We start from the raw sequence: 23,208 nt of genomic DNA on the forward strand, positions 1-23,208 counted from the left end.
TGTTATTTTAGATTCTACCTCTTTTTCACTTTAATTCATAATTTTTTTTAACCCAATCAATACTTAAAAAAGAGAGATTTTTTTATAACCGAAATGAAAACTATTTAAAAATTGAATGACTAAAACAAAAATGTAAATATGATATAATATATATAGTCAACTAGCGTTACAAATTTAACACTTGAATGACTAAAATGAAAACATTTTAAATGACCAAAATGAACACTCTAAAATTACTAACTTGTCAATCAATGCTCTAAAGATCAAACCAATTTTTTATTTAACAGACTTGTGATTCGTGAGTCTGACAATAATTAAATAAACACTTAAAATATATTAAAAATTTTATAAACCGATTCAACCATCTGCTTTGTCCTGGTTTCTCTGTTTTTACCTATTCCAAGCAATTCACTCAAAGGCCAAACTATGTCTGAACCAATATAGTGAACCATTTTCGGTTCAATCGGCTAGTCCTGTCTGGTTCCAACAATACAAGTGTCAATATATAAGTTCAAATCTGCTGTTAAGTCCCTATACTTCCACAAAATTTGATATTTAGTCATGTAATTAAAAAATTAAAAATTATGTCCTCTTACTTTTTTTTATTTAAAAATTTCAGTCCAATCATTAAAACACTATTACTATTTCCTATCAAAATTTATCAGCTTGACATGATTAAGCCATCTTCATATGATTGACAAAAACTTTAACGTGTTAACAAATTTTGACGAAAACTACCAACGACAATGATCGGACTATAATTTTTAAATAGAAAAAAGTAAAGAGTACTTAATTTTCAACTTTTTAAGTTCAGGGACTAAATCGCAGATTTTATTAAAATACAAAGACTAACAGCATTTGTTAACCCAATATATAAAAGTTTATAATTCCACAAACATGATTATATCGTGAAGCATAACACGAACACGATATGAATACATGAATTGCTATAGATCTAACTGAAATCTTAAGAAAGAACCACCTCAAAACCAAGCCTAATTTAATATAGCCGCATGGATCTATCCATTACTACCGAAACATACAGCCATTATATAACTTAACAGTGTGTGTAAAGCAAAAAAAAAAAACCCAATTTTACAATAAAATAAAAAAATAAATAGAAAATAGGTTCTCAAAAGGTTGGATTTGGACATTTAAAAATTGTTAGATCTTTTCTAATCAGGCAAATCCATCCATAAACTATTAGACTTATTATAACACAAAGGCTTCAATTAGAAACTAGAAACTAAGTTATGAAAAAGATTAGCAGTCAAACTGACCGTGGCTTGTTATGCATATGCTGTCTGTTTTTGGTCTCATGATGGCATTTCAATGTCACCTCCACAGAATTTCCATGATCCATCATCTTGCCTTCTAAGAATATATCGGATTTTATATGTGCTGCAAAAATCGATAAAAAACCGAATACATCTCAGTCCAATGAAACAATTTCGAGTTCTAGAGTTGATGGTAATGCATTGGCAGGTAAAATGTAGAAAATTTTCCCTCAGCGTGATTTTTGAAAGAATTTTTTTTACAAGTAGAAATACAATCCAAGTACAAGTAGGAGTAACTATAAAGTAGAATCAAACCATTATAATGCACGTATGGACGAATAACTGCAAATGATCCGGACTAAAACCTACACATGCATAATTGTGCATGGTAGGACTCGAACTTGGGCAGTCAGGATTCAAGACCTCAGACCTCAGGCCTCAGCCTTTGCCACGGCTTCGACCCCTCAGCATGTTTTTAAGCAGTGTAAATCTGTGGTAAAAATATCTCTCCAGTCCCTCTCAATTTCAAAAAATAGCAAATTGGTCCCTCTCAAAAAAATCGGAGCAATTTAATCCCAGTCAAATTCAAAAGTAATTAATTAAGGACAATTAATCACATCGTTAATGTTTTCTGTCAATTCTACATAACTTTGATTGGTATAATAACAAATTTAGCCCTTAAAGTTCACACATTCCGTCAATTTGGTAACGATTTAACAAATTTAGCCTGCAACATTTATGTTAATGTGTAAATGGTGAGGCTAAATTTGTTGAAATTTCTAAAATCTAGACCAAATTAACTAAACATGTAAACATCAAGAGCTAAATTTGTTGTTATACCAATCAAAACTAATACAATTGACTGAAGACATTAATGCAATGATTAATTGTCCTTAATTGCTCGTTTTCAAAATTGACAAGGATTAAATTGCTCCAATTTTTTTGAGAGGGACCAATTTGCTCAATTTCAAAATTAAGAAAGACTAAAGAGGTCTTTTTACCTAAACTGCAAATATGATACATTCAGAGCTCTGAAAATAGAGTAACCCAATGTGTATTTGCTTACCTGTAATAATTAGGATTCTTTGGCTGAGACTCATCGACAAGCTCTGCTGCTTCCTCTAGGAGAGCCTCAATTTCAGCAATCTCCCCCCTGTGAATATCCAATAGAATGTCCGCTCGCAGAATGGTCAATTGCAGCAAAACAAATCTCCAATAACAACATCTAGCTTTCGCCATGTCGGCCAAAGCTTGCCACTGCAGACCACAATAATGTCAACAAAAGGAATTCAAAGGTTTTACACATCATGAATTCAGAGTTAGTGTCTTGCAAATGTTCAGTTTTGAAAATCGAAAAATCTCAGAAATGATTGAATCTTGATTTTATTTTGGTTTTGATTTTCCAAATGTTTAGTTCAGACGACATTCATTAAATTTTTTAGACTGATCAAGCTCCCCCAAATTTTGATTAACACGTGCTGTTCCTTTTCACCGCATGAGGGAAATAAAATCAAATAGGCAGCGCTAAATCACAGACAATTTGCCATCATCAATAATATCTAAAATCAGTTTCTCCAGAAGCAATGTTCTTATTTACCAAAGAATACACAAGTGGCACTAACTGATCAACGGTAGACACTCCTTTTAACCTATGCTGATTGGACCTAGATGTAAGTGTGGAGTATGGGTCTGTGTCTGACACAGGTATGGTTAGGTTTTTCTAAGTTGTTCCATGTATTTGGAGGATCCTTTCATGTTCTCATGTCCAGGTGTCAAACAGGAGAACCGGACAGGGGTACTTCAACAAAAATTAAGAGTCTGAGCAACAGAGTTTTAACCTTTCTTATCCTCCCTTCTGAGGTTCGGGTGGTCAGGCAAGGAGACAAGAGAAAGTTCATGTATCATTTTATTGTTAACATAACAAAAGCATGAAATTAAACGAGACCCTTCAATAGATTTTACCTGAATTAACATTGACTCATCAAGGGCTTCAGAGAGGGTATCAACCTGATGGTTAGGTCCGAGAGCTTCAGCTTTAATTGCTTGCCATTGCCTGACAAGAGCTTCAGCTTCTTCCACAGACATTTGCTTTGTGTCAACTGTCGTGATTGAAGTTGACAGGCTAGCAGGAAGGCAGGAAGTTCTTGAATTCCTAGCTTCAGAAGGGTTCATGAATTGAACCTTAGCCAAATCCAAAAGTTTCTTTATCCTAACACCAATACCACTTGCCTTGTTACGAGGAGAGCCTATATTGTAATCCAAGAAAGAATCTCCTTTACTGGTAAGGGAACTTGTGTTCATATGTGGTTTACTGGAGGCCCATATTGACATACGCCTGACCCCACTTAAGTTCATTCCAGATAGCTTACAGCTTGTTAAAACAATGCACCCTAATATAGCAACAAAAGTTACCCTTTCGGTGACATTACTTTGCGAAAACCAGCTTTCCCAAGTTTTATTCTGGTTTACTCCAAATTTTCTTTCCAACTGAACAGAAGATGCACTGACATTGCTTCCACCGCTACTGTCACCCATTACCAAAGGACTCTGCAAATCAGTTGGTCCTAATTGCTTAACAGCTGACACAATATGAAGAGAAGATTTCATACGGGGAAGGGAATCCTCAAAATCTTTCCTCTCCGATGCAAGAGCAGTAGGTAGTGATCTATGGCCTAGATTAGGGATGGTTTGAGGGGAACCTTTAATTTTCTTGCTCCTAGGAGCTCTTCTTTCACCACCAAAATAGTTGGCCTGCAGACAAGTACATATGTTAGTACATCCTTGTTAATCTGATAACTCAATCATTGTGCTCTTACCAAAGAAGGAGAACAATCTCTTGTATCAGGAAAGAGAGAAAGCACAGCATCCTTCAGCCAAATTTCCTGATTAAGTCAGAAGTCAGTTTGATATTAGAGAATGCATCAATCTTGATGATAAACAAGAACTTCAAACGACACGATCCAACTAGTGACTGAATAATGACTATTTTCAAATGCACAACCTCACCAACTTACCCGTCTTCAAAACATAAGATAAGGAATGAAGAAAAAATAAAAATCACCCCAGGTGCAAAAAGGTGTGCTCACTTGAGTGGAGACACTAATTTCAAAAGGAAAATTAATAACTACAGGATAAAAGCATTCTCTGTATTGTGTCTAATAGCTTAAAAAATATTAGAGATTACACCATTACAGTACCTAATGTGCTCCAAAAGACATGAATTATCACAAGCAACGTCCCTTTTATGACCACTAATTTTTTATTCCCATAAATAGAGTAGAAAATGTCCCCTTTTAACCACTGAAACAATAGCTAACAAAAGATGAGAAAAACTTGAGAAACCAAAGGACACTAGAGTCAGGCATGTTTTTTCTCTGCCTTTAGCCTAGGAGAAGGAAAAAAGCAAATGCCTAGGCACAAAAGACATGCATCTTATTGAACACACCTTCCTGAAGGGGTGTAAGGAGCTTTGCTTGATTGACACAGTACCTTAGCACCTAGGTATGTGCCCTGACAATGTTGTATCTACCTCATGGAATCAGCTACAAGGAACATTGTGTTCTTTTCAGAATCCTAATTAGGGTAATATCATTAAACGCTAAATTGCAAGTTTTCTCCTATCTCTTCATTGCAGAATCCTTCCTGCTTTTGAAATGAACTTTCGCCATTAAATCATAGACTCCCAACAAAAGCATTTACAGACCTCTGTCCCACATAGCCAAACCATTACACACACCTCCATGTTTTATGCTTACTACTGTTTCCACCTTTTCCTGAAGGCCTGTGTGCATTCACAATCCTTTTTTTTTAATAAGCTCAAATATTTTTGCAGCATCCTCGTTTAACTACTTCCATCTTTGCTTAACCACCCAAAATTCAATAGCATAAAGCAATTGTGGTGTTATTGCTATCATGCAGAAGTCTGCCTTAAGCTTAAGAGGTATTTGCTGTCACACAAGTAATTTCTCCTATGTTTGCATGATTGAGCCAAGATACTAAAACAAATCACTTTGCAGTATATATCTTTTTCTCTAATTTTTACACTTGCTTCATTGCCAGTCCTTTACTGAGTGTTCATCTCATAAACTTTCTTGTAGATTTACTAAACACTTTTGATTCTATGGTTTCCCTCCATAGCTCAAGCATTAGTCATGGCTCTCATCTCACCCACCAGATTGATATATCATTTACAAAAGCATATACCAACAAATTGATCGATCACCAAGGAAAATAGATAGGGCTCAAGGCTTACCCTTGGTTAAATTACTGCTAGTGAGCAATGCTCCATCACCCCCTCTATTAATCTTTAAACAAGTCACTACATTATATGTAACATTCATTACCTGAAATAACACACCGACTCCCTAATTCTCCTAAAGTTCCTAAGCAAACATAAAATCACAATTTGATAGTCAATCCAAAATAAGTAATAATGAATCAAAAAGGTAACATCCACAGTCAAAAGAGTAAAAATTAAGCATATTTGATCTCCCAACTGTTGAACTTTCTACTCACTGCAATCTTAGATGCATAAGCAGGAAGATGGTTTGAGACATACCAGTGAGGAATTTGTACTAGAGCTGCTTAGTTTCTCCTTTCCTGTAATAGAATTTTGGGGAGCAGGATTTGAATCTGATTCAAGCTGTTGAAGCTTTTCAATAATCTCAGCCTCACTTCCCTAATAACCAACATATGAGTTATAAAAGTATTTCGATGAAAAAATGCTCCAGCTTCCAAAGACACAAAACTTTCAACTTTTACAATATTTAAATGCAACATTAGGTAAGGGGAAGATATAAAATCTATACCTGTCCAAGAAGGAACAAGCAGAAAGCCTCCTCAAGCTTTAGATCAGTACCCTCGGATGTTATCAAACACTCGCATATAGTTTTTGCTTTGATAATCTACAAAAATGTAGTAAAAAATAACAACAATAACAAAGTATTGATAGAAAACAGTCTCCTCACCCAACCACTCCAAAGCAGAACCCCCGAGTTATTATTCAGAGACCAAGCAGAATGGAGAGATTACCAGATCAGTTTGCCTGCTTGAAAATCCAAGAGCAATATGAGCAATCAATGCCATGTAGAAACAGGTAAAATCAATTACAACCCTTTGATTCTGTGATTCAATTGATTTCTTATTCTTCCTTGCCATAGCTAAATTATCCCAGGGAAGAATATCAACTACTTCTGAGGCCAACAGCCGATTAAGAGCTTGGCTCAAGAAGCTTGACCAATCTTGGACCTGGCAAGAAGATTCCACATCAAGCCCCTGTCTGAGCAGTTCGCGCAAGGCAGCAATCGCACCTCGTCGCCTGTCAGCATTTTCAGGTGATCGAGGCAAGCCTAATAATTCCAATGTGCACGCAGGTGCAAGTTCCTCCAAAGATTCTTCTATCTAAGAACCATAGCAAATAATTAATGTAAACAGAAGGCTATTACTAAACCTTCAAGAATAAGGAAAGCACATAATTACAGATTGTCTAAATGCGGCACCTATCCTCCGACATTATTGCAGTTGTCACTATGCAAAATATATTCAATTCTTAGCCATCAGAAGAATTCATTAGAAATTTTGTATTGTTTGGCTCTGTTTACCCTTTTTTTTTTTTTTTTGGTTACAAACAGTGTGCTAATGACAATTACCATTGTCATTAGCACACAAGAAACCAAGAGGATGCCTATTACTGATTAAAGCAAAGCAAGTTGTGGAAATCCTTGAATAAGTAAAATGAAGGCAAAAGCATAAAATAGAAACAACAATTACCTGAGATAACAACATCATTTGTTTAAGAGATTTTGTACTCCTCAGAAGACACTGAGCACGAGCAAGAGCTTCAAATCCTTCAGAGACCTTGTTCTTTTCGAAACCAATCTTTGCGATTGAACACTTCAAGAAAGCACCTATTATAAGAAAAGTGGGCATAGCAAAGTTGATGTTAAAGCTGGTAAAAGATGCTAAGCTCTTCACCTATTTATCTCACCTCAGCAAGTGCCATTGATAAAAGCAAATCATGAATATATGGCTTAGCATCTGTACGCTGAATAGCTGCCCTCCCAACTTCAAGGACAAGCTCCTCTTCTCCAACCTAATACACAAGAAACCCATACCATATCAGTTCTATCTATCCAAGCAGAAAAAAGATGTTTTTGCTACTTACGGTATACTTCCAAAAGCAAATAAATAAATATGTAAATTTAGATGATATGATTTTTGAATAATAATAAGTTAAAATTTTAACTTTATTAATAACAAAATGTACAATTTTAACTTGATATGCAACAATTACATTTGACTATCTGTTATACTTGTACATTTTTAGCCATTCACTAATGTTTTATGAAAGCCAATTAGCCTATTTAAAATTTTCTTAAACATAACGAGCAAATATGAAATCCCAGGTCTCATTAGCTTATTACCTTTTGCAATGCTTCCTCAAAATTTTAAAGCAAAAGCACAAAATAGAATGTGAAGTCACACTTGTTTTATAAGGACCAAATGACTAAAATATAACACCAATTCAAACATAGTGGTAACCATGAACACTGTTTTCTTAAATTTAATAACTTCTAGCACTTACTTTTACATTCAAATGCAAATCGAACATTATTTCTCTAAATGTTCAACAATATCACCCAAATACTCTAATTAACAATATCACCTAATTATAATAACTACAAATTAGAGAATTGCACCTCTTGAAGAAGGCAAACAGCAGCAGGCAACCAACGCCATGGAATTTGAAGAGATGATTTCGGCGGAATCTTCTCCTTCACATTTCCAGCGTACTCCGTTTCGAAAAGTAGCTTATCCCTCACATCCATCAGAATCTCCTACAATAAAGAGTGAAACGACACTGAAACAATAAAAAATATTTAAAAATACAAAAAAAACGATTTCTTCGATAGTTTTACCTGACGAGAAACGACAACGTCACTAGTATAACCATCATCAACCTCACTGCCCTTCAAATTCATCACCGACTTCACAATCTCATCTTTCTCAGCTTGACTCGAAACGCCGATCAGCTGGTAACAACTAACCGGTATGTCAACGACCGCGTTTCCAACGACGGAGGAAGAAGGAGAAGACGAAACAGGCGCCGCGTTGTTGTTGTTCTCCACAATGCCGACGCCACGAGTGTCGATAGCACCGGACTGAAATCGGCTTCTCACGGTCGGAAAACGGTAGCCGTTTGATTTGATTAGGGTTTCAAAACCTGAAACCTCACAGTAACTAGAGCTACGAATGAAGAAACAACAACAAGAAGACGAAGAAGAAGGAGGAACAATAGGAGCCAACGTCAAATTACTCAGTGCCATTTCCCACTCCAAAAAAAAATTGAAAAAAAATTGGAAAAAAAATTAGAAAAAAATGGAAGCTTATTTGTTTACATGAATGAAATTTAACGGAATTATTTGAGTGAATTGCTGTTATTTCGTGTTTATGGATTTAGATTGCGTTTGTTTAGCTCAATGGAAAAATTGAAAAAAAGAACAAAAATTGATGGGTAAAGCTAAAAAGTGCTAATGCCGTCGGTCCGGATAGCGGTCCGATCTTTTTTAAAGGTTAATATTCCTTCGGTTTGGTTAATTTATTATTTTAGAAAATGTTTTATAATTAAATTTAGGGATAAATTACACTCAAAGTCACTAAACTATTAATAATTTTATATTTTGATCACTCAACTTCAAAAAGTTATAAACTTGTCACTAAACTATTCGAAAGTTTTCAATTAAATCACTCAATTGTTAAGATCTTTATTTTATGACCCTCTCTTTATTCTCATCCCCTCTCCAAAGCTCTCCTTCCCCTTCCCTTTTATAGTTTTTTTTACATAAAATAATTTTAAACATCGTAAATTTGTAAATCAAAATTCAAACATCTTTAGCCTTTAAATTTCAACACTTAATACGCTAATAACATAAAACGAAAACATTCGTACAGGTTTTTTTTTTAATTTACTAAAAATATACGAAATGGTTCTACCAAATATATATATATATGAAATATATGAAATGGCAAAATAGTAAATAATGAATATCATATTTAAAAATAAAAAATATATAGACAGACGATCTTGGTTTAGCAAATTTCTATATAAATAGAGTTAAATGAGTTTAGTTTAATTATTTATAAATATTAAATAAAAATAAATTTAAAAATAATATAAATGAATTTATATGGGATTAAGTTAATTATTTTTAAATACGGTAGTTGGATCAAATAATTATATATAGATTTTATGTTATATATGAACCTGACTAAACTCAGTGTGTATGAATATCTCTAATTGATCCTAGATAGTAGAGAGAATATGTCTTTATGAAATGTAGTACTTGCATATAGACTTGTCCAGTAGGCTTGGTTCGACTTAAGATGGTTTTGGACAAGGAAATTTGTGTATCGAGTCAACTAGATCTAGCCTGAATTTAATTTATATAATAAAAATATTTTTTTATTTTCAAGAAGACTGAGAGATTTGAATCTGCAACATTTTAGCCACACACATCCATTGATCTTCACCAAAAACCATGTTGGAGGCAAAGAGATTGATTAGTCTGTGAGAAACCATTGTTCAGTCCAACCTAATCCCCCTACTCAATAAGTCGAATGTCTATGATTTTTGTGATGAATCTTGCAACGGGTTTGTTTACCATTGTTTTTCATGCGAGTTCGACCTTGACGTCTCATGCACTTTCTGCCCTATCGAGTGACCTTGGGATTTCCTAGAGCTCAAGCAGTTCAGCCACCGATATTAGTCGGTTTTCGTTGGAAATCATGACGAAAATGTTTGTTGCTTCGAATACAAGGAAGTGATATATGGTCTTGGATACAATTGCTCTCGGTGTGAATTCTTCTTTCAAATGAAATGTTCGATGTTATCCCTAAGATTAATCACCTCTACCACCGCGACCATCCCGGACTGTACTATTCCAGTTGCATCTGCAATTTTCGTCACAAAACATGTTGAGGCTTCGTTTATCACTGCTCTGCTTGCAAGTTCGATCTCAACGTCAAATGCACTTTGCTTCGTTGATGCATTATCAAACCTGAAAATCACAAACACCAATTCATCCACTTGATGAAGCTACTCTCATTTACATCGACGCCTGTGACATAGACGGTGAATGTTGCCCTTACTTGTATGTACACCATGCCAAGTAAATACTCCATGAAGAATGTAGATTTTTGCCCAACACCATTGAAATCATAGACCATTGCCATCTTGTTACACAATTCTGCCATCTTGTTACACAATTCTATTTCCTTGAAGGAACCAGTGATTCGAGCAACCATCTTTTGGGAGGGGATATTAACATAATGGCTATGGTTGTCAAGCATCCACACAATTTAACCCTTAACCCTCAATGAAAAGGTAGTCAATAGTGCCATGGCTTCGCCAACCGCAAGCAATGCCTTTTCAACCTCGATGTTCAGTGCAGTTCATTCTCGAACATTGTTAAACACAAAGCACATGGGCGTCCCCTTTTTCGGCATGGGAAACAAATGCAGTGATTACACCGGTTATGGTTACCGTAATGAGGCCTTACAACTTTGCCTTGGACTTCGGCTACACTTCGTTACCAAGTACCGCAATGCATAAGCACCACAAACACCCTCTTGATCTCACTTGCAGAGATGCCACGGATCAGATATAAAACGACATTTGTGAAGAGGACATCAACCCGAAGCACTGGTTCTACTACTGCAAAGCATACAGCTTTCCGGCTCACCTGAAACGTGCTTCGGGGCAATATCTGTACATCAGGTTGGGAAATACATACACGTATAAACTATATAAAAGGCAAAAAAACTATATATATTTAAACACAGTAGATAAAAACCGACATTTAAGATTAAAATTGATTGACGAAAAACTTGATTGATAACACCTTACCCTAAGAAACCATACATGTATGCATGTGTACAAAAAAAAGGAAAAGGACATTGATCTGGTTTTTAACCAGTTAGTATAAAACACTTTCAGTGTTGCATATATAAACTATAAAGGCAAAAACAATGAGAAAAATTGAATTGAAAGGAGCAACGGGAGTTGGGTTCTTCAAAAGAATCATGTTTAACCTACAAATCATCATAGGGGAGGATAGAAATACGAGGAAAGGGAAAAGCCAAGGAAGAGAAAGCCGCCGATTGCGGCCACTGTTCGCTGCGAGATCTTGGCCGCCAACATGCTCCCTCCCACCACGGCCAGTGACGTACAGATGGTGTGTCCTATTATGGCTCCCACCGCTACCCCCACTGCATTTTTATGTGTTGCTAGCTGAAACATCAGAAAGAAAACTAGTGATGAAAAACTTTATTGTAACTCTTTGCACCGATTACAGACCAGTTTTTTTTTTTTAAAAGATTACAACAGTTTCAATAGAATCAATCATTACAAGTATTGAACTGGATAACTAACTCAACAACTAATTCAATTCGATCGAACTAATTAATCAACCAGAATAAATCTGGAGGAGAACCCACACATTTACAAATGGTGAGACATGAACTTCGGATCCTAAACTTCTCAAGGCCTCAACCTTACCATTGAACCGAGGCTTCATTGACCTCCTTTTACTGATTACATACTATTATCAAAGGGTTTTCACATATCAAAAAATTTTACTTGTATCTCTGTAAATAAGTCAAAAACCTAAGGTTTTATGGTGTTGTTAACTCTAAAAAAACATAGGGTTATCAACATCTCTGGTCTCTGTCTATTACTTGAGAGAAAATAATAATGATATGGCCATAAAACTTGTTTTACAACACAAGGTTTAATCCTAACCCTAGATTTAAACCATAAAGATAATTAATAATCCTAGTCATCTTTTTATATCTAATAATAGTAAATAAGTTCCTGCATCATTTTAGACTAGCATAAGTAACTTTTGACCTAAGTGCCAAGACCAAGGAGGTTTATTATTTTTATATAGCAACAGAGGTGATCTGCGATTTTTAAGAAAACATGTTAGCTATTGTTCCTTAAAAACTTCTACTCAAGAACAAGAACCCGAAAATATGAGTAACCATTAGAAACAAATGAACAAATTGGAATCATGGTAATAACTTAAGATCAAGGATGGGAATCATCTTACAGCAATTGTGGCAATTTGGCTTCGATCCCCCCATTCGGCTAGAAATGTTAAAATAAATGACTGCATAGAAGGGAAAAAGAACAAACACAATTCAGTGACAATAGATGATTTGAACAATGAGTGAAAATAAACTACATGTAAATATTTAAGACGAGGAGTAAAGTGGAAACAAAACCTCCAAAAAGATAGGTGTACAAAATCTGGTAAGAAAGCGCCGGTAATATGTCTTCCCTTGGCCAGTCTCAAGTTTCTCTTCTACCTGCAAATGCGAGTTAACCAAAAGCGCATTCAAAAGAAGTTCACATGCTATATGATGCAATCTATAAATATAGTACAACTCATTAATATTAGATAGGTTACAATCCAAAGAATACATATGTATATGAAAGAATGTGCACCCATTACACATGAATAAGAAAAGTTCAAGATCCTCTAAAAGAATTTACACACTTCCCCGAAAAGGAACATGAGCTTTTCCAACCTTTCATAGTGTAGAAAACGGAGAAAGGAAACACTTTGGTAATCCGACTCACAAAATTACAAGTATAAACATTTAGACTTCCGCAAAATTAAATGTCACCTTATACCGATTTTTTTATTGTGAGAAGCATCTCTTATATATGTAAAATGGATGCATAAAAGGAAAGATCAAACTGAGAGTTAGAGAGACATACTTCTTCCATTTCCTTTTTCTGAGACCCCTTTGTATCTGCTCTCCAAGCAATGTAAAGTAACCGAAGCCCAAAAAATGCATAGAGAACTGTGTATCATCACAAATGGTTATAACAAAATGACCATACAATGAAGTCAGGAAAAAGATTAATGCATGGCGAGCAAAAAACAAAATGAACACAAGAAAACCTATTATGAAAAATTCATGGTACATAAACTAGGGGCAATAACAGTTTGATTCGGTTTTGAAGAAAAATTAGGTTGTCTCGGTTTTCTTGCTCAACCCTAGCCCTAAGAATAACGTGAAAAGACAAAGTCAATATATATACCTGTAGCTGCACTATTTGTGTGCTTCCTTGATATCAAATTCGGTACAATCCTACCTAGTCCAGTGGAAAGTACCTAATTGGCAAGAAAAATTGAATACTGATAACATTATGACTTTAGAATAAATATCTTAGGCAGTACCAAAAGCATTTTCATCACACCATGCAATTGAATTGTATTCTATGGAACAGAAAAAAGGGGCAGGGACTTGAAACATTTCATAGGTCAAGAAAAAAAATGGGAACAGCTAACTTACTGTCATAACAAACAGGGCAGCTAATGCACCGGATAAAACAGTTGACTTTGGGTGTCGCATAGCCATAAGAGCTGCTATTATAAAAGTTTCATCTCCAATCTGTCATTGTATCCATATAACATATCAGTTATAAAATATATATATATGTGATGAATTTAAGTAAAATAGTTGGCAATGGAATAGCCATTTGACATGCATCTTAGTAGAAAATCTTCCTTTCAAGCACATGATAGTAAGATCAGTGGACAATCATATCATTTTTCAAATATATATATAGAGAGAGAGAGAGAGAACTCAATGCACAAACCTCACTGACAATTATCATGGAAAAACTTGCAAAGAATGCATCAAGGACGCCGAGACCAGCTGGATCGAAACCAAGATTAGTACCTATGGAATCGGTACCGACCTTCTCGTCTAGTACACCATTCTCAGAGTTCTTTGAAACAATCTGTACTCCCATAAATCAACTCATCAATATAATTCAAATACCAACACAAATTACAACATCTTTAAGAAGAACCCACAATTCCCAAGGATGAAGAGGTTGCATAACATTGTAAGTTGCAAGTTAAAACATGAAAATCTCAAAATGAAGCTAAAGTTTACGCTTTCATGTGAATTAAATTAGAAACAGTTAATAACTAAGCAATTAAAAAACAAGTTAAAGAAATAATTCTCCACAAAATAAAACTAAATAAGCCATTTGAACTCTATAATTTCTAATTTTCCCAACAAACAAACAGCAAAAAAAAGGGGGTGGGGAAAGCAAACCATGCCGCGGCGGCCGAGATCTTTAATTGACCCATCAGATTCCTCCTTCTCAGCTTGAAAACCTGAATCCTAGTAAATTAAACAAACAAGTAAAACCCCATTTTAATTATTTACATAAATTTGAAAAAAAAAAGGCTTTAATTTTTTTTTAAAGTAAAAAGAGGGATGAATAATACCTGAGAAAAAGTAACGGAAGCGAAAACGAAGAAGAAAAAGGAAACAATGAAGAGAAAGCGAATTGGAGTGAAACCCATTACGAAAAATGAAAGAAAAAACTGGGTTTGTGAGAGAAAATCGAGGGATCGTGAGATTTAATCAAAAGATAATTCTTTTTCTTTCTAAAAACGTCAAAAAACTGAATCACAGAAGAGAGATCTGAAACATGGGATAGAGATCTAAAGGAACGTTTGATAGAATGGAAGGATTCATTTGTGAGTCAATGAGATCGGAGAGTATGAAAAGAGAGAAGAGATGACGCGAATGGGGGAAGATCTTCCCATCGAAAATACACACTAGCTGTTCTTATTGATTAGCTAAATTTTTCTTAGTTTAAAGTTAACTTTTGATAAAAATTTTAAATATATATCGTAATCAACACCTTATTTTAAAAATAAATATTAATTGCAACTTGCATCAAGCTTGTATACATATTTTATTTGCGAGTAGCCTAGAATTGTTCATTCATCCAATCATATGATTATTTATTTGATTCGATTAGATTTGAATTTGGGTAAAAAAATTTTGTTGTTGAGATAGTTTGATTTAATTCGAATTTAAATTAAATAATTTTAAATATATTTTTATCGGGGTGAATTGAATTAAGTTAAATTTGAGATCGAGCTCAAGCCTTTTTTTTAATTTGATCGTGATCTAGCCTAATCTATGAATATCGATTATTATTGTTTGGTAATAAGATAGATTGCAAATAATGTAATAACATAGTTTAATTGGATCCTAATATTATGTGACTAAACATACCATAATCCAATAGCAAAATCCATTTTTTAGGCCATTAAGATGACTTTTTGGGGACGTTTGGTTCATCGAATATAATATTACGACTTGTGTAATGTTACATTCCAGAATGAGATTACGATGTTTTGATTGTCAACATTTTGGAGATCTCGTAATCTCACATTATTGAATAGTGTTAAGATGTTATAATATAGGGTATAATCTCATTACGGTCTATTCCTCATGTTTACTTAGGTTATAAGTGTAATCTTAAATTTTGAACTATTTTGCGTTTTGCTTTTATTATTTTGTCAATTTAAGCTTTTTTATTAAATAAAGTTTAAGATTAGTTTAAAACAAAAGGATTTTTTTCTTAGTAGTGAACCAATGAAAGTCATGCATTACAAGTACAATTATTATATTTTATTAATAATTAATTTATTTATATATTAATTGTAGTTGTAATTATAATTATGGTTGGTGTTGTAATCACTTTCCATCAATTATTATAATTATGATTTATAAATTTATTTCAACATCATGTATTTACTTATTAATATATAAATTGTAATAAAAAGTAAGAATTCTAATAATTTATCATAATTGAAATTTGAGACTAAAAAAAATATTAAAGCCAAAGGAATCAACTAAACTAGAGGTGCTCATGGGCCAGGCGGCCTGGCCCGGCCCGATGGCCCGCCCGAAATATGGGAGGGTTCGGGTAAAAAATAGGCCCGAAATAGGGGTTTCGGCAAAAAACGAGGCCCGTTTAGAAAACGGGTCGAGCCTCAGGCACCACTTTTTTCGCCCGAGCCCGGCCTAGTCCGGCTCGAATATAATAAATAAATATTTTTTTTATTTTTTTATTTTAAAATATTTTTAAAATACTGTTATTTATTTATTTATTTTTAAAATAAATTTTTGGTGTTTATTAAAAATAGGCCAGCCGGGCCGGGCTGGGCTCGAGCTTAAGAATCTTTTCCCTGGCCAGGCCTAGACCAAATTTTAGGCCCATATTTCGGGCCGAGCCGGGCCCGAGCCTAAGACGCGGGTCAAAATTTTTTCTGGTCTCGGCCCAAATCGGACCCGACCCGGCCCATGAGCACCTCTAAACTAAACTTGTTAAGAAAATAACTTTTATAACAAAGACAATTGAGTAAAATTTGTTTCTATGTAATCTTACGTTCCTTTAGCTAAACACCTAAATCTTACCTTCCAGCGAAATGAAAAGTTGTGGTATGTGTCTCACATTTATTGGATACATTGCAGACACTTAAGACAAGAATAGACAAGAAATCAAAAAGGAGTAGAAAGCCACAAGACGTCAGGACGAAGAGGTCCCAGACGTCGGGACGATGCGACGTTTCTTTGGAAACCAAGCAAGGCTGGGACATCGACAATCAGGTAGGCTCAAATACAGTCACATTTTTTTACTCTCAACAAGACTTCTTTTCTCAGTTAAACTTTATTTCTTATAGGGTTATTTTAGTCATATTAGACCCACATCCTAAGCCTATTTAAATGGCCTTTGAAACCCTGTTTAGAAATAAAAAAATAGATTTAGAGAATCAAATTTGCGTTAAATATCTTTTGTATGAAATATGTTAAAGAGTTTTTGGGGAGAGTTTTTTAGAGAGCTTTCGTATTTGGGATATTTGGGTTTCTTTTGAGATTTACTTTTTGTATTCAGGTTTTGGATACTCTCCATCATTGTACTCTTTGTTTTTTGCTTAGTGAAAAGTTGAAGCCTCTTTTGCCAGTGATTTTTTATCTTTCAATGAGGGTTTTTCAGATAAATATTTATGTTCATTATTCTCTACTTCTACTATCTCATTGTTCATACAAGTTGATCCCCAACAAACTGGTATCGAAGCCTGATTCAAGCTTTCTCAAATTGACTCGTTCAGGATGGCAACAACGAGATTCGACATTAAGCAGTTTGATGGGATCACAAATTTCAATTTATGGCAGGTTCGGATGATAGTACTTCTAGTTTAGATTGGCTTAAAGAATGTCGTTAAGGGTAAAAATCCCAAAGGTACGGAAAAATCGGAATGGGAAGAGGTTGATGAAAAAGCTTTATCTACAATTCAGTTATGCCTCACAAATAATGTATTACATGAAGTACTCATAGAAAAAACATCGGTTGCTTTATGGATGAAATTAGAAACCCTTTATATGAAAAAATTGCTGGCCAATCGGTTGGTATTGAAGTGGCGCTTGTACACATTTCGTATGAACGAAATAATGTTCATTGGGGCTCACGTTAGTGAGTTTATTACACTTCTGAATAACCTGAAGAACATTTAGGTTGACATAGATGACAAATATCAGGTTATGTTATTGTTGTGTTGTTTGTCCCTTTCGTATAAATCTTTTAGGGAGACATTGATTTATGGCAGAGATAAACTCTTATTTAAGGATGTGAAGGGAAATTTGTTGGGTAAACAAAAACTCAACAATGAATTACGCTCAAGCAAAAAGTCTAATGAAAAAGCTTCGGTTTTGGTTGCCAGAGGTAGGCAACAGTCTAAGTCAAGGTCAAAATCGAGGAACCATGACAAAATATGCAACTACTGCAAAAAGTTGGGTCACATAAAGGCAGAATTTTATAGTTTAAAAAATAAAAATAGGAGGGTTGTAGAGAGCGACGAGGATGAATAGCAAAATACTGAGGTAGCCAATGCTAATGTGACCGTAGAAAAAGGTGATGGTTTCTTATTGGTGTCAAGAAGCAAAAGCTCCAAACTTATGTCCGAGTGGATCCTAGATTCGAGATGTTCTTTTCACATGTGTCCCAACAGGGACTGATTTTCCACATACAGTTCAGTTGAAGGTAGAGTTGTGCATATGGGGAAAGACTCATCTTGTAAAGTAATTGGCATTGGTACCGTTCAGATTAGGATGCATGACAAGACAATCAAGACACTATCAGATGTCAAGCATGTTCCTGATTTAAAGAGAAATCTCATCTCATTGGGAAATTTAGACTCGAAGGGTTGTAGAATCAACATCAAGTCAAACGACAGTAGGGAGTCCCGTGGTTCTTTCGTTTTGATAAGAGGTCGAAAGAATGATAGTCTTTATATTCCGCAAGGATCAATGATAAAAGATAAAAATACAAGTTCCTCGTTGCTTAAAGAGTTAGATTCGACTCAGTTAAGGCATAAACGACTTGACCATACATGCGAAAAAGGTATGAACATTCTAGACAAAAGAAGTGCTCTTTCATGTACAGAAGTTATAAAAATAGTGCATTGCATTCATGGGAAGAAAAATCAAGTCAATTTTGATTTGGCAATGCACAAGAAAAAGACTAGAAGCCTTTCGATTTCAAAGTTCAAGTAGGGCTTGAGCTCAGTTAAAATCATGTAAAGTTCAAGATAGTCCCGTAGCAGGCTTTGATAAAGGAAGCACGATAAATACGAGTCAAGGTTGGGATTTGTGGGATGTGTCTCGCATTTACCCGATAGGTTGTAGGCACTTAAGACGAAAATTGACGAGAAATCGAAAAAGATCAGAAAGCCACATGATGTAGGGACGATGCGGTGTTAGGCAGCCAAGCAAAGATACATTGTGACGAGTAAAGTAGGCCACATCACGATGAGGCAATGCTTTTTGCTCAAATACAATCACATTTTTTTTACTCTCAATAGGACTTCTTCTCCTAGTTAAACTTTATTTCCTATGGGGTTATTTTAGTCATATTGGACCGACGTCCCAAGCCTATTTAAAGGGCCTTTGGAACCTTGTTTTAAAAAAAATAGATTCAAAGATCATATTTCCGTTAAATATCTCTTGTGTGAGATTTGTTAAAGAGTTTTTGGTAAGAGTTTTTTAAAGAGCTTTTGTATTTGGGATATTTGAGTTGCTTTTGAGATTTGCTCATGTTTTCGGGTTTTGGATACTCCCTATCGTTGTACTCTTTGTTTGCTACTTAGTGAAAAGTCGAAGACTCCTTTGCCCGTGATTTTTTATCCTTCAGTGAGGGTTTTCCATGTAAATACTCGTGTTCATTCTTCTCTATTTTTACTATCTCATTGTTCATACGGGTCAATCACCAACAAAGGTAATCTCACATTTCACTAATGACATTACATTCTCATAATTTTTATTACAAAACGTAATCTAAATTTTGGCGAACCAACCGCACCATTAGTACTTCAACCCTAATTTAGATGGCTAAACATATTAGTACTTGGGTCTTAATGTTAGATGGTTAAACATATAAAAAAACTAATAGCAAATTTTAGTTTTTTTCTTATGTCTTTAACAATATAAACAATAAAATATTGGAATGATTTACAATTGAGGTACATCTAAATCCACTTTAGTTTTTGACGAGCTAGAACACTAAAACACACAAGCATATCCCCAACATTATTGGGATCTTTCTTAAAGCAACCATAATTTCATTTTTGATTTTTCCTTCAATTTTGGACAACTTTTTAAACAAGGTTTCATATTTTTTAAATAGCCATTGTCTTAGTTCCAAAGTTCTTACCTAAACTATTCAGTGAAGACTCGAACCTATCACCAAGCTCTTTTACCATATCAACAAGATCACATGTTTCATTGATTTCCTTCTTCTTGTTAGCCTTAGTAAAACTAGTAGCTTTGTCCCCTTTTACATATGTTGACGTAGTTAAGGTCAGGGGCGAAGCTAAGAATTATGTGATGAGGGTAGAAATAAAATTAAAAAATTTTGGGAGGCCAAAGTTAAAAATTTTGTATTAAAATTACTTCAATTGAACTTTTTAACTTGTTGAAAAGGGCCAAAATTACAATTTTTCTATTTAAAACAAGCTAAAAAAATATTAAAATAAACCATTTACGTTTAGAAGACACTTAAATAATAATTAAACAATTCAACTAAGGGGCCAAGGCCCTTGCCTATCCTATTAGCTACGCCTCTGCCAATATCTTATTATCAACAAATTTTTTGGAGAATCCAAGTCCTTGTACATGCCTTTATCATTATCTTCTTTTTTGTTAATCTTGTCCAAGCTATTTGTTGATTGGAGTCGATTCCTTCAAAAGAAGTTTTTGAAATGTCGTCTATTAGACAGTTGATTAATCCCTCAACAACTAAAGGTATTGTCCCCCAATAGGGATTTTGGCTTATGTTCTCTACCATAAGTAACTACCTGATGGACCTCATTCACAGAGCCAACAGGGCCTCGATTGGTGGACCTGCAAGACTCAGGAGAGGTGTTAGTATTTCTCATGAGAATAATTATGAAGTTACCTAAGCATGGGGAGAATTGAGCCACCAACTTGAAGCATATAGACCATCTACCTGCAACCATAGTACCACTTAGACAAACAAATTAATGTATCATTTTAAATTTTATTAGAGCTCGAACCAAACTCGACCCAACCTGATCTATGAACAACTCTAATATATATACAACAAACTTGTGTATATGAAATAAAGTTATATACTGCTAAACATCCATTTTAAACCCGTGCATACGATATATACAACAAGATGGTACCTAATAATGTTATTGAATTTTGGAAATCAAGCATAGAGTATAAATGGGAGAGATTTTGTTATGCTTTTTATTTGTACAAATCGTTACACCATGTTTCGATTGAGATTGTGTAATGTATTGCCATGATATTATTGTATCATAATTTCTATAAGGCTTAAATGGCGTTACAAGCACTCAATTTTTTTAAAAAAAAGTAATTAAGTCTCTATTTTTTTCACATTGAATACTTGAACTTTCAAAGTGTATCAAAAAGGCCCTCAAACTTTTTCAAGAAAAAGCAATTAACCCATTGTTTTTTTCACTCAATTGAGTACTTGAACTGCCAAAATACATCAAAAAGGCCCTCAAAATTTTTTAAAAAAGCAATTAAGTCCCTGCTTATTTTTTGCACTCAATTGCCAAAATGCATCAAAAAAGCCATTTTACCGTTAACTTTAACGATTGACTGTTAAATTTAACAGTTGACCATTAAAGCTAACAGTCGCTATTTTTTTAATTAAAGTCACCACGTGTCACAACCACGACATGACATGTGGCAAAAAAAGATAAAAATCAATAAAAATTATTAAATTTTACTAAAAAATTTAAGAAATATTTATTTTTTATTAAAATTTAGAAAAATATTATAAAAATAATAAAATATTATAAAATATATAGAGATATAGAAAAAATATATAAAATTTTATAAAGTCGTAAGAAAATGATAAAAAAATGTAAAGAATTATAAAATTCGTAAAAGAATTATAAAATTTTCATACCAAAAGAAACATTTTATAATTTTTCTATAACTTTTATTGATTTTTATTTTTTATCATTTTTCACTACATGTCACGCTGTGTTGCAACACGTTATGGCATTAGCTGAAAAAAATGGGGAACGTTAACTTTAACAGTCAACAGTTGAAGTTAATGGTTAAAGTTCCTTTTTAATGCATTTTATATTTTTTTATTTTTATAAAATTTTCCAATTTTTAATACTTTTTTATGATTTTTTCTAATTTTGAGTAACTTTTTAATATATTTATTAAAGTTTAATAAATTTTATAAATTTTATTGATTTTTATTTTTTATAATTTTTTTGTCACATGTGACGTAATGGTTATGACACGAGGTGACTTTAATTGAAAAAATTAGGGATAGTTAACTTTAATGGTCAACTGTTAAAGTTTACAGTTAAAGGGCCTTTTTGATGCATTTTGGTAATTGAGTGCAAAAAAAAAAGCAAGGGCTTACTTATTTTTTTAGATAAATTTCGAGAGTTTTTTTTATACATTTTGACTGTTTAAATATCTAATTAAGTGCAAAAAAAAGCGGCTTAATATTTTCTTTTGAAAAAGTTTGAGGGCCTTTTTGATTCATTTTAAAAGTTCAAGTAACCAATTTAATATAAATAAAAAAGCAGGGGCTTAATTGCTACTTTTTTTTTTAAGTTTGAGGGCTTTTTACCCCCTTAAGCCTTTCTATAAATATACACCAAAACATGACAATTTCAAAAGAAGAAAAAAAAATTACAGAAAATCAAAGGTTTGATCGTCGAGGCTTAAAGTTTTGAAAATTCTAATTATATCCTTAATATTTTAATAAATCTTAATTAGGTCTTCAAATTTTTTGAAAACTCCTATTAAATATTTGGAAATTTTTAAAAATTTTAATTAGACTCTTCAAATTTTTTTGTAAATTTCTATTAAACCTCTAAAATATTTGAAAGTTTTCATTAGAACTACCAAAATTTTTTAAATTTTTTATTAAACCTCAAATTTTTTAAAATTTTAATTAGACCGACCAAAACTTAATGTTAAAATCTATCATTGTAAAAAATTAAGAATTATTTTAATAACATTTATTATATTTGGCAATTTCTTTGACAATTTTGTGTTACAATTCCACATTTTCTTTTTTGATGAAAATGGGTTTGGAATGACAAATACTCATAAACCCATGCAACCTTACAGCATGCCTAGCATTTTTGGGGTTGAGTACAAAAAAATTCACATTGCGAGCTTATTCTCAACAGCTTCGTTTTGCCCAGACACCAAGGTTGCCCTTGTCCTAACGACCTAACATAACAACCATCTATCGGTTGTCTTGAGGACAATCTGACCTCAAAAACACAGAATCTATCGTTGTAGAAAGCATTTAAGAGTTCTTACCTTAACTCTTTAATCCATAAGTTAGAAGGGGTAAGGAAACTTACTAGTTACTAAATTCCTCCACTATCAGATTTCCACTCACACAACAACCGCAACATACAAAGCTTTTTTCGGTTGAATTATCCTCCTTTCAGGGTAGCTAGAGAAGATGATGCTACCTGAAGAAGAATGTATAAAACAAATTTGAGGAATC

At 33.8% G+C, this 23,208-nt stretch overlaps 2 protein-coding genes across 4 annotated transcripts; both read right to left on the minus strand.

The window, feature by feature from the left end:
- Positions 1-257: 257 nt before the first annotated feature.
- On the minus strand, positions 258-8,829 carry LOC107943042 (plastid division protein CDP1, chloroplastic). Of its 3 annotated transcripts, none has more exons than XM_041105067.1 (12): positions 8,195-8,827; positions 7,976-8,113; positions 7,264-7,368; positions 7,047-7,169; positions 6,309-6,677; positions 6,086-6,181; positions 5,836-5,955; positions 4,094-4,159; positions 3,240-4,028; positions 2,344-2,534; positions 1,281-1,401; positions 258-473 (listed from the first exon to the last, which is right to left on the minus strand). In XM_041105067.1, exons 1-11 carry the CDS (start codon positions 8,600-8,602, stop codon positions 1,317-1,319), a joined length of 2,490 nt encoding a protein of 829 aa, XP_040961001.1. In that variant the 5' UTR covers positions 8,603-8,827; the 3' UTR covers positions 258-473; positions 1,281-1,316. The 3 variants fall into 3 exon arrangements, 2 of the variants coding, with proteins under 2 accessions (XP_040961001.1, XP_040961000.1); XM_041105066.1 differs by having other exon boundaries at positions 258-477; XR_005920820.1 differs by lacking the exon at positions 258-473 and adding an exon at positions 1,593-2,283 and having other exon boundaries at positions 8,195-8,829.
- Positions 8,830-11,121: 2,292 nt separating this feature from the next.
- Positions 11,122-15,018, minus strand: LOC107943044 (GDT1-like protein 3). The gene is made up of 9 exons (XM_016876770.2): positions 14,591-15,018; positions 14,415-14,483; positions 13,948-14,091; positions 13,641-13,739; positions 13,387-13,459; positions 13,060-13,145; positions 12,561-12,644; positions 12,386-12,445; positions 11,122-11,565 (listed from the first exon to the last, which is right to left on the minus strand). The coding sequence occupies exons 1-9, from the start codon at positions 14,666-14,668 to the stop codon at positions 11,377-11,379; spliced, it is 882 nt and encodes a 293-aa protein (XP_016732259.1). The 5' UTR covers positions 14,669-15,018; the 3' UTR covers positions 11,122-11,376.
- Positions 15,019-23,208: the final 8,190 nt, after the last annotated feature.

Source organism: Gossypium hirsutum, chromosome D11 (assembly GCF_007990345.1).
Source record: "Gossypium hirsutum isolate 1008001.06 chromosome D11, Gossypium_hirsutum_v2.1, whole genome shotgun sequence".
Classification (NCBI taxonomy): Eukaryota; Viridiplantae; Streptophyta; class Magnoliopsida; order Malvales; family Malvaceae; genus Gossypium; species Gossypium hirsutum.

Excerpts from the sequence above, each read along its gene's own strand:
- LOC107943042 (XM_041105067.1), bottom strand. The coding sequence starts at position 8,602 with ATGGCACTGAGTAATTTGACGTTGGCTCCTATTGTTCCTCCTTCTTCT. Across the intron at positions 6,678-7,046 it reads AAATGATGTTGTTATCTCAG|ATAGAAGAATCTTTGGAGGA; the intron begins GTAATTGTTGTT and ends TATGGTTCTTAG. Across the intron at positions 1,402-2,343 it reads AAGAATCCTAATTATTACAG|CACATATAAAATCCGATATA; the intron begins GTAAGCAAATAC and ends CGATTTTTGCAG.
- LOC107943044 (XM_016876770.2), bottom strand. The coding sequence starts at position 14,668 with ATGGGTTTCACTCCAATTCGCTTTCTCTTCATTGTTTCCTTTTTCTTC. Across the intron at positions 13,740-13,947 it reads CCATGATAATTGTCAGTGAG|ATTGGAGATGAAACTTTTAT; the intron begins GTTTGTGCATTG and ends ATACAATGACAG. Across the intron at positions 12,645-13,059 it reads AGAAAAAGGAAATGGAAGAA|GTAGAAGAGAAACTTGAGAC; the intron begins GTATGTCTCTCT and ends TCGCATTTGCAG.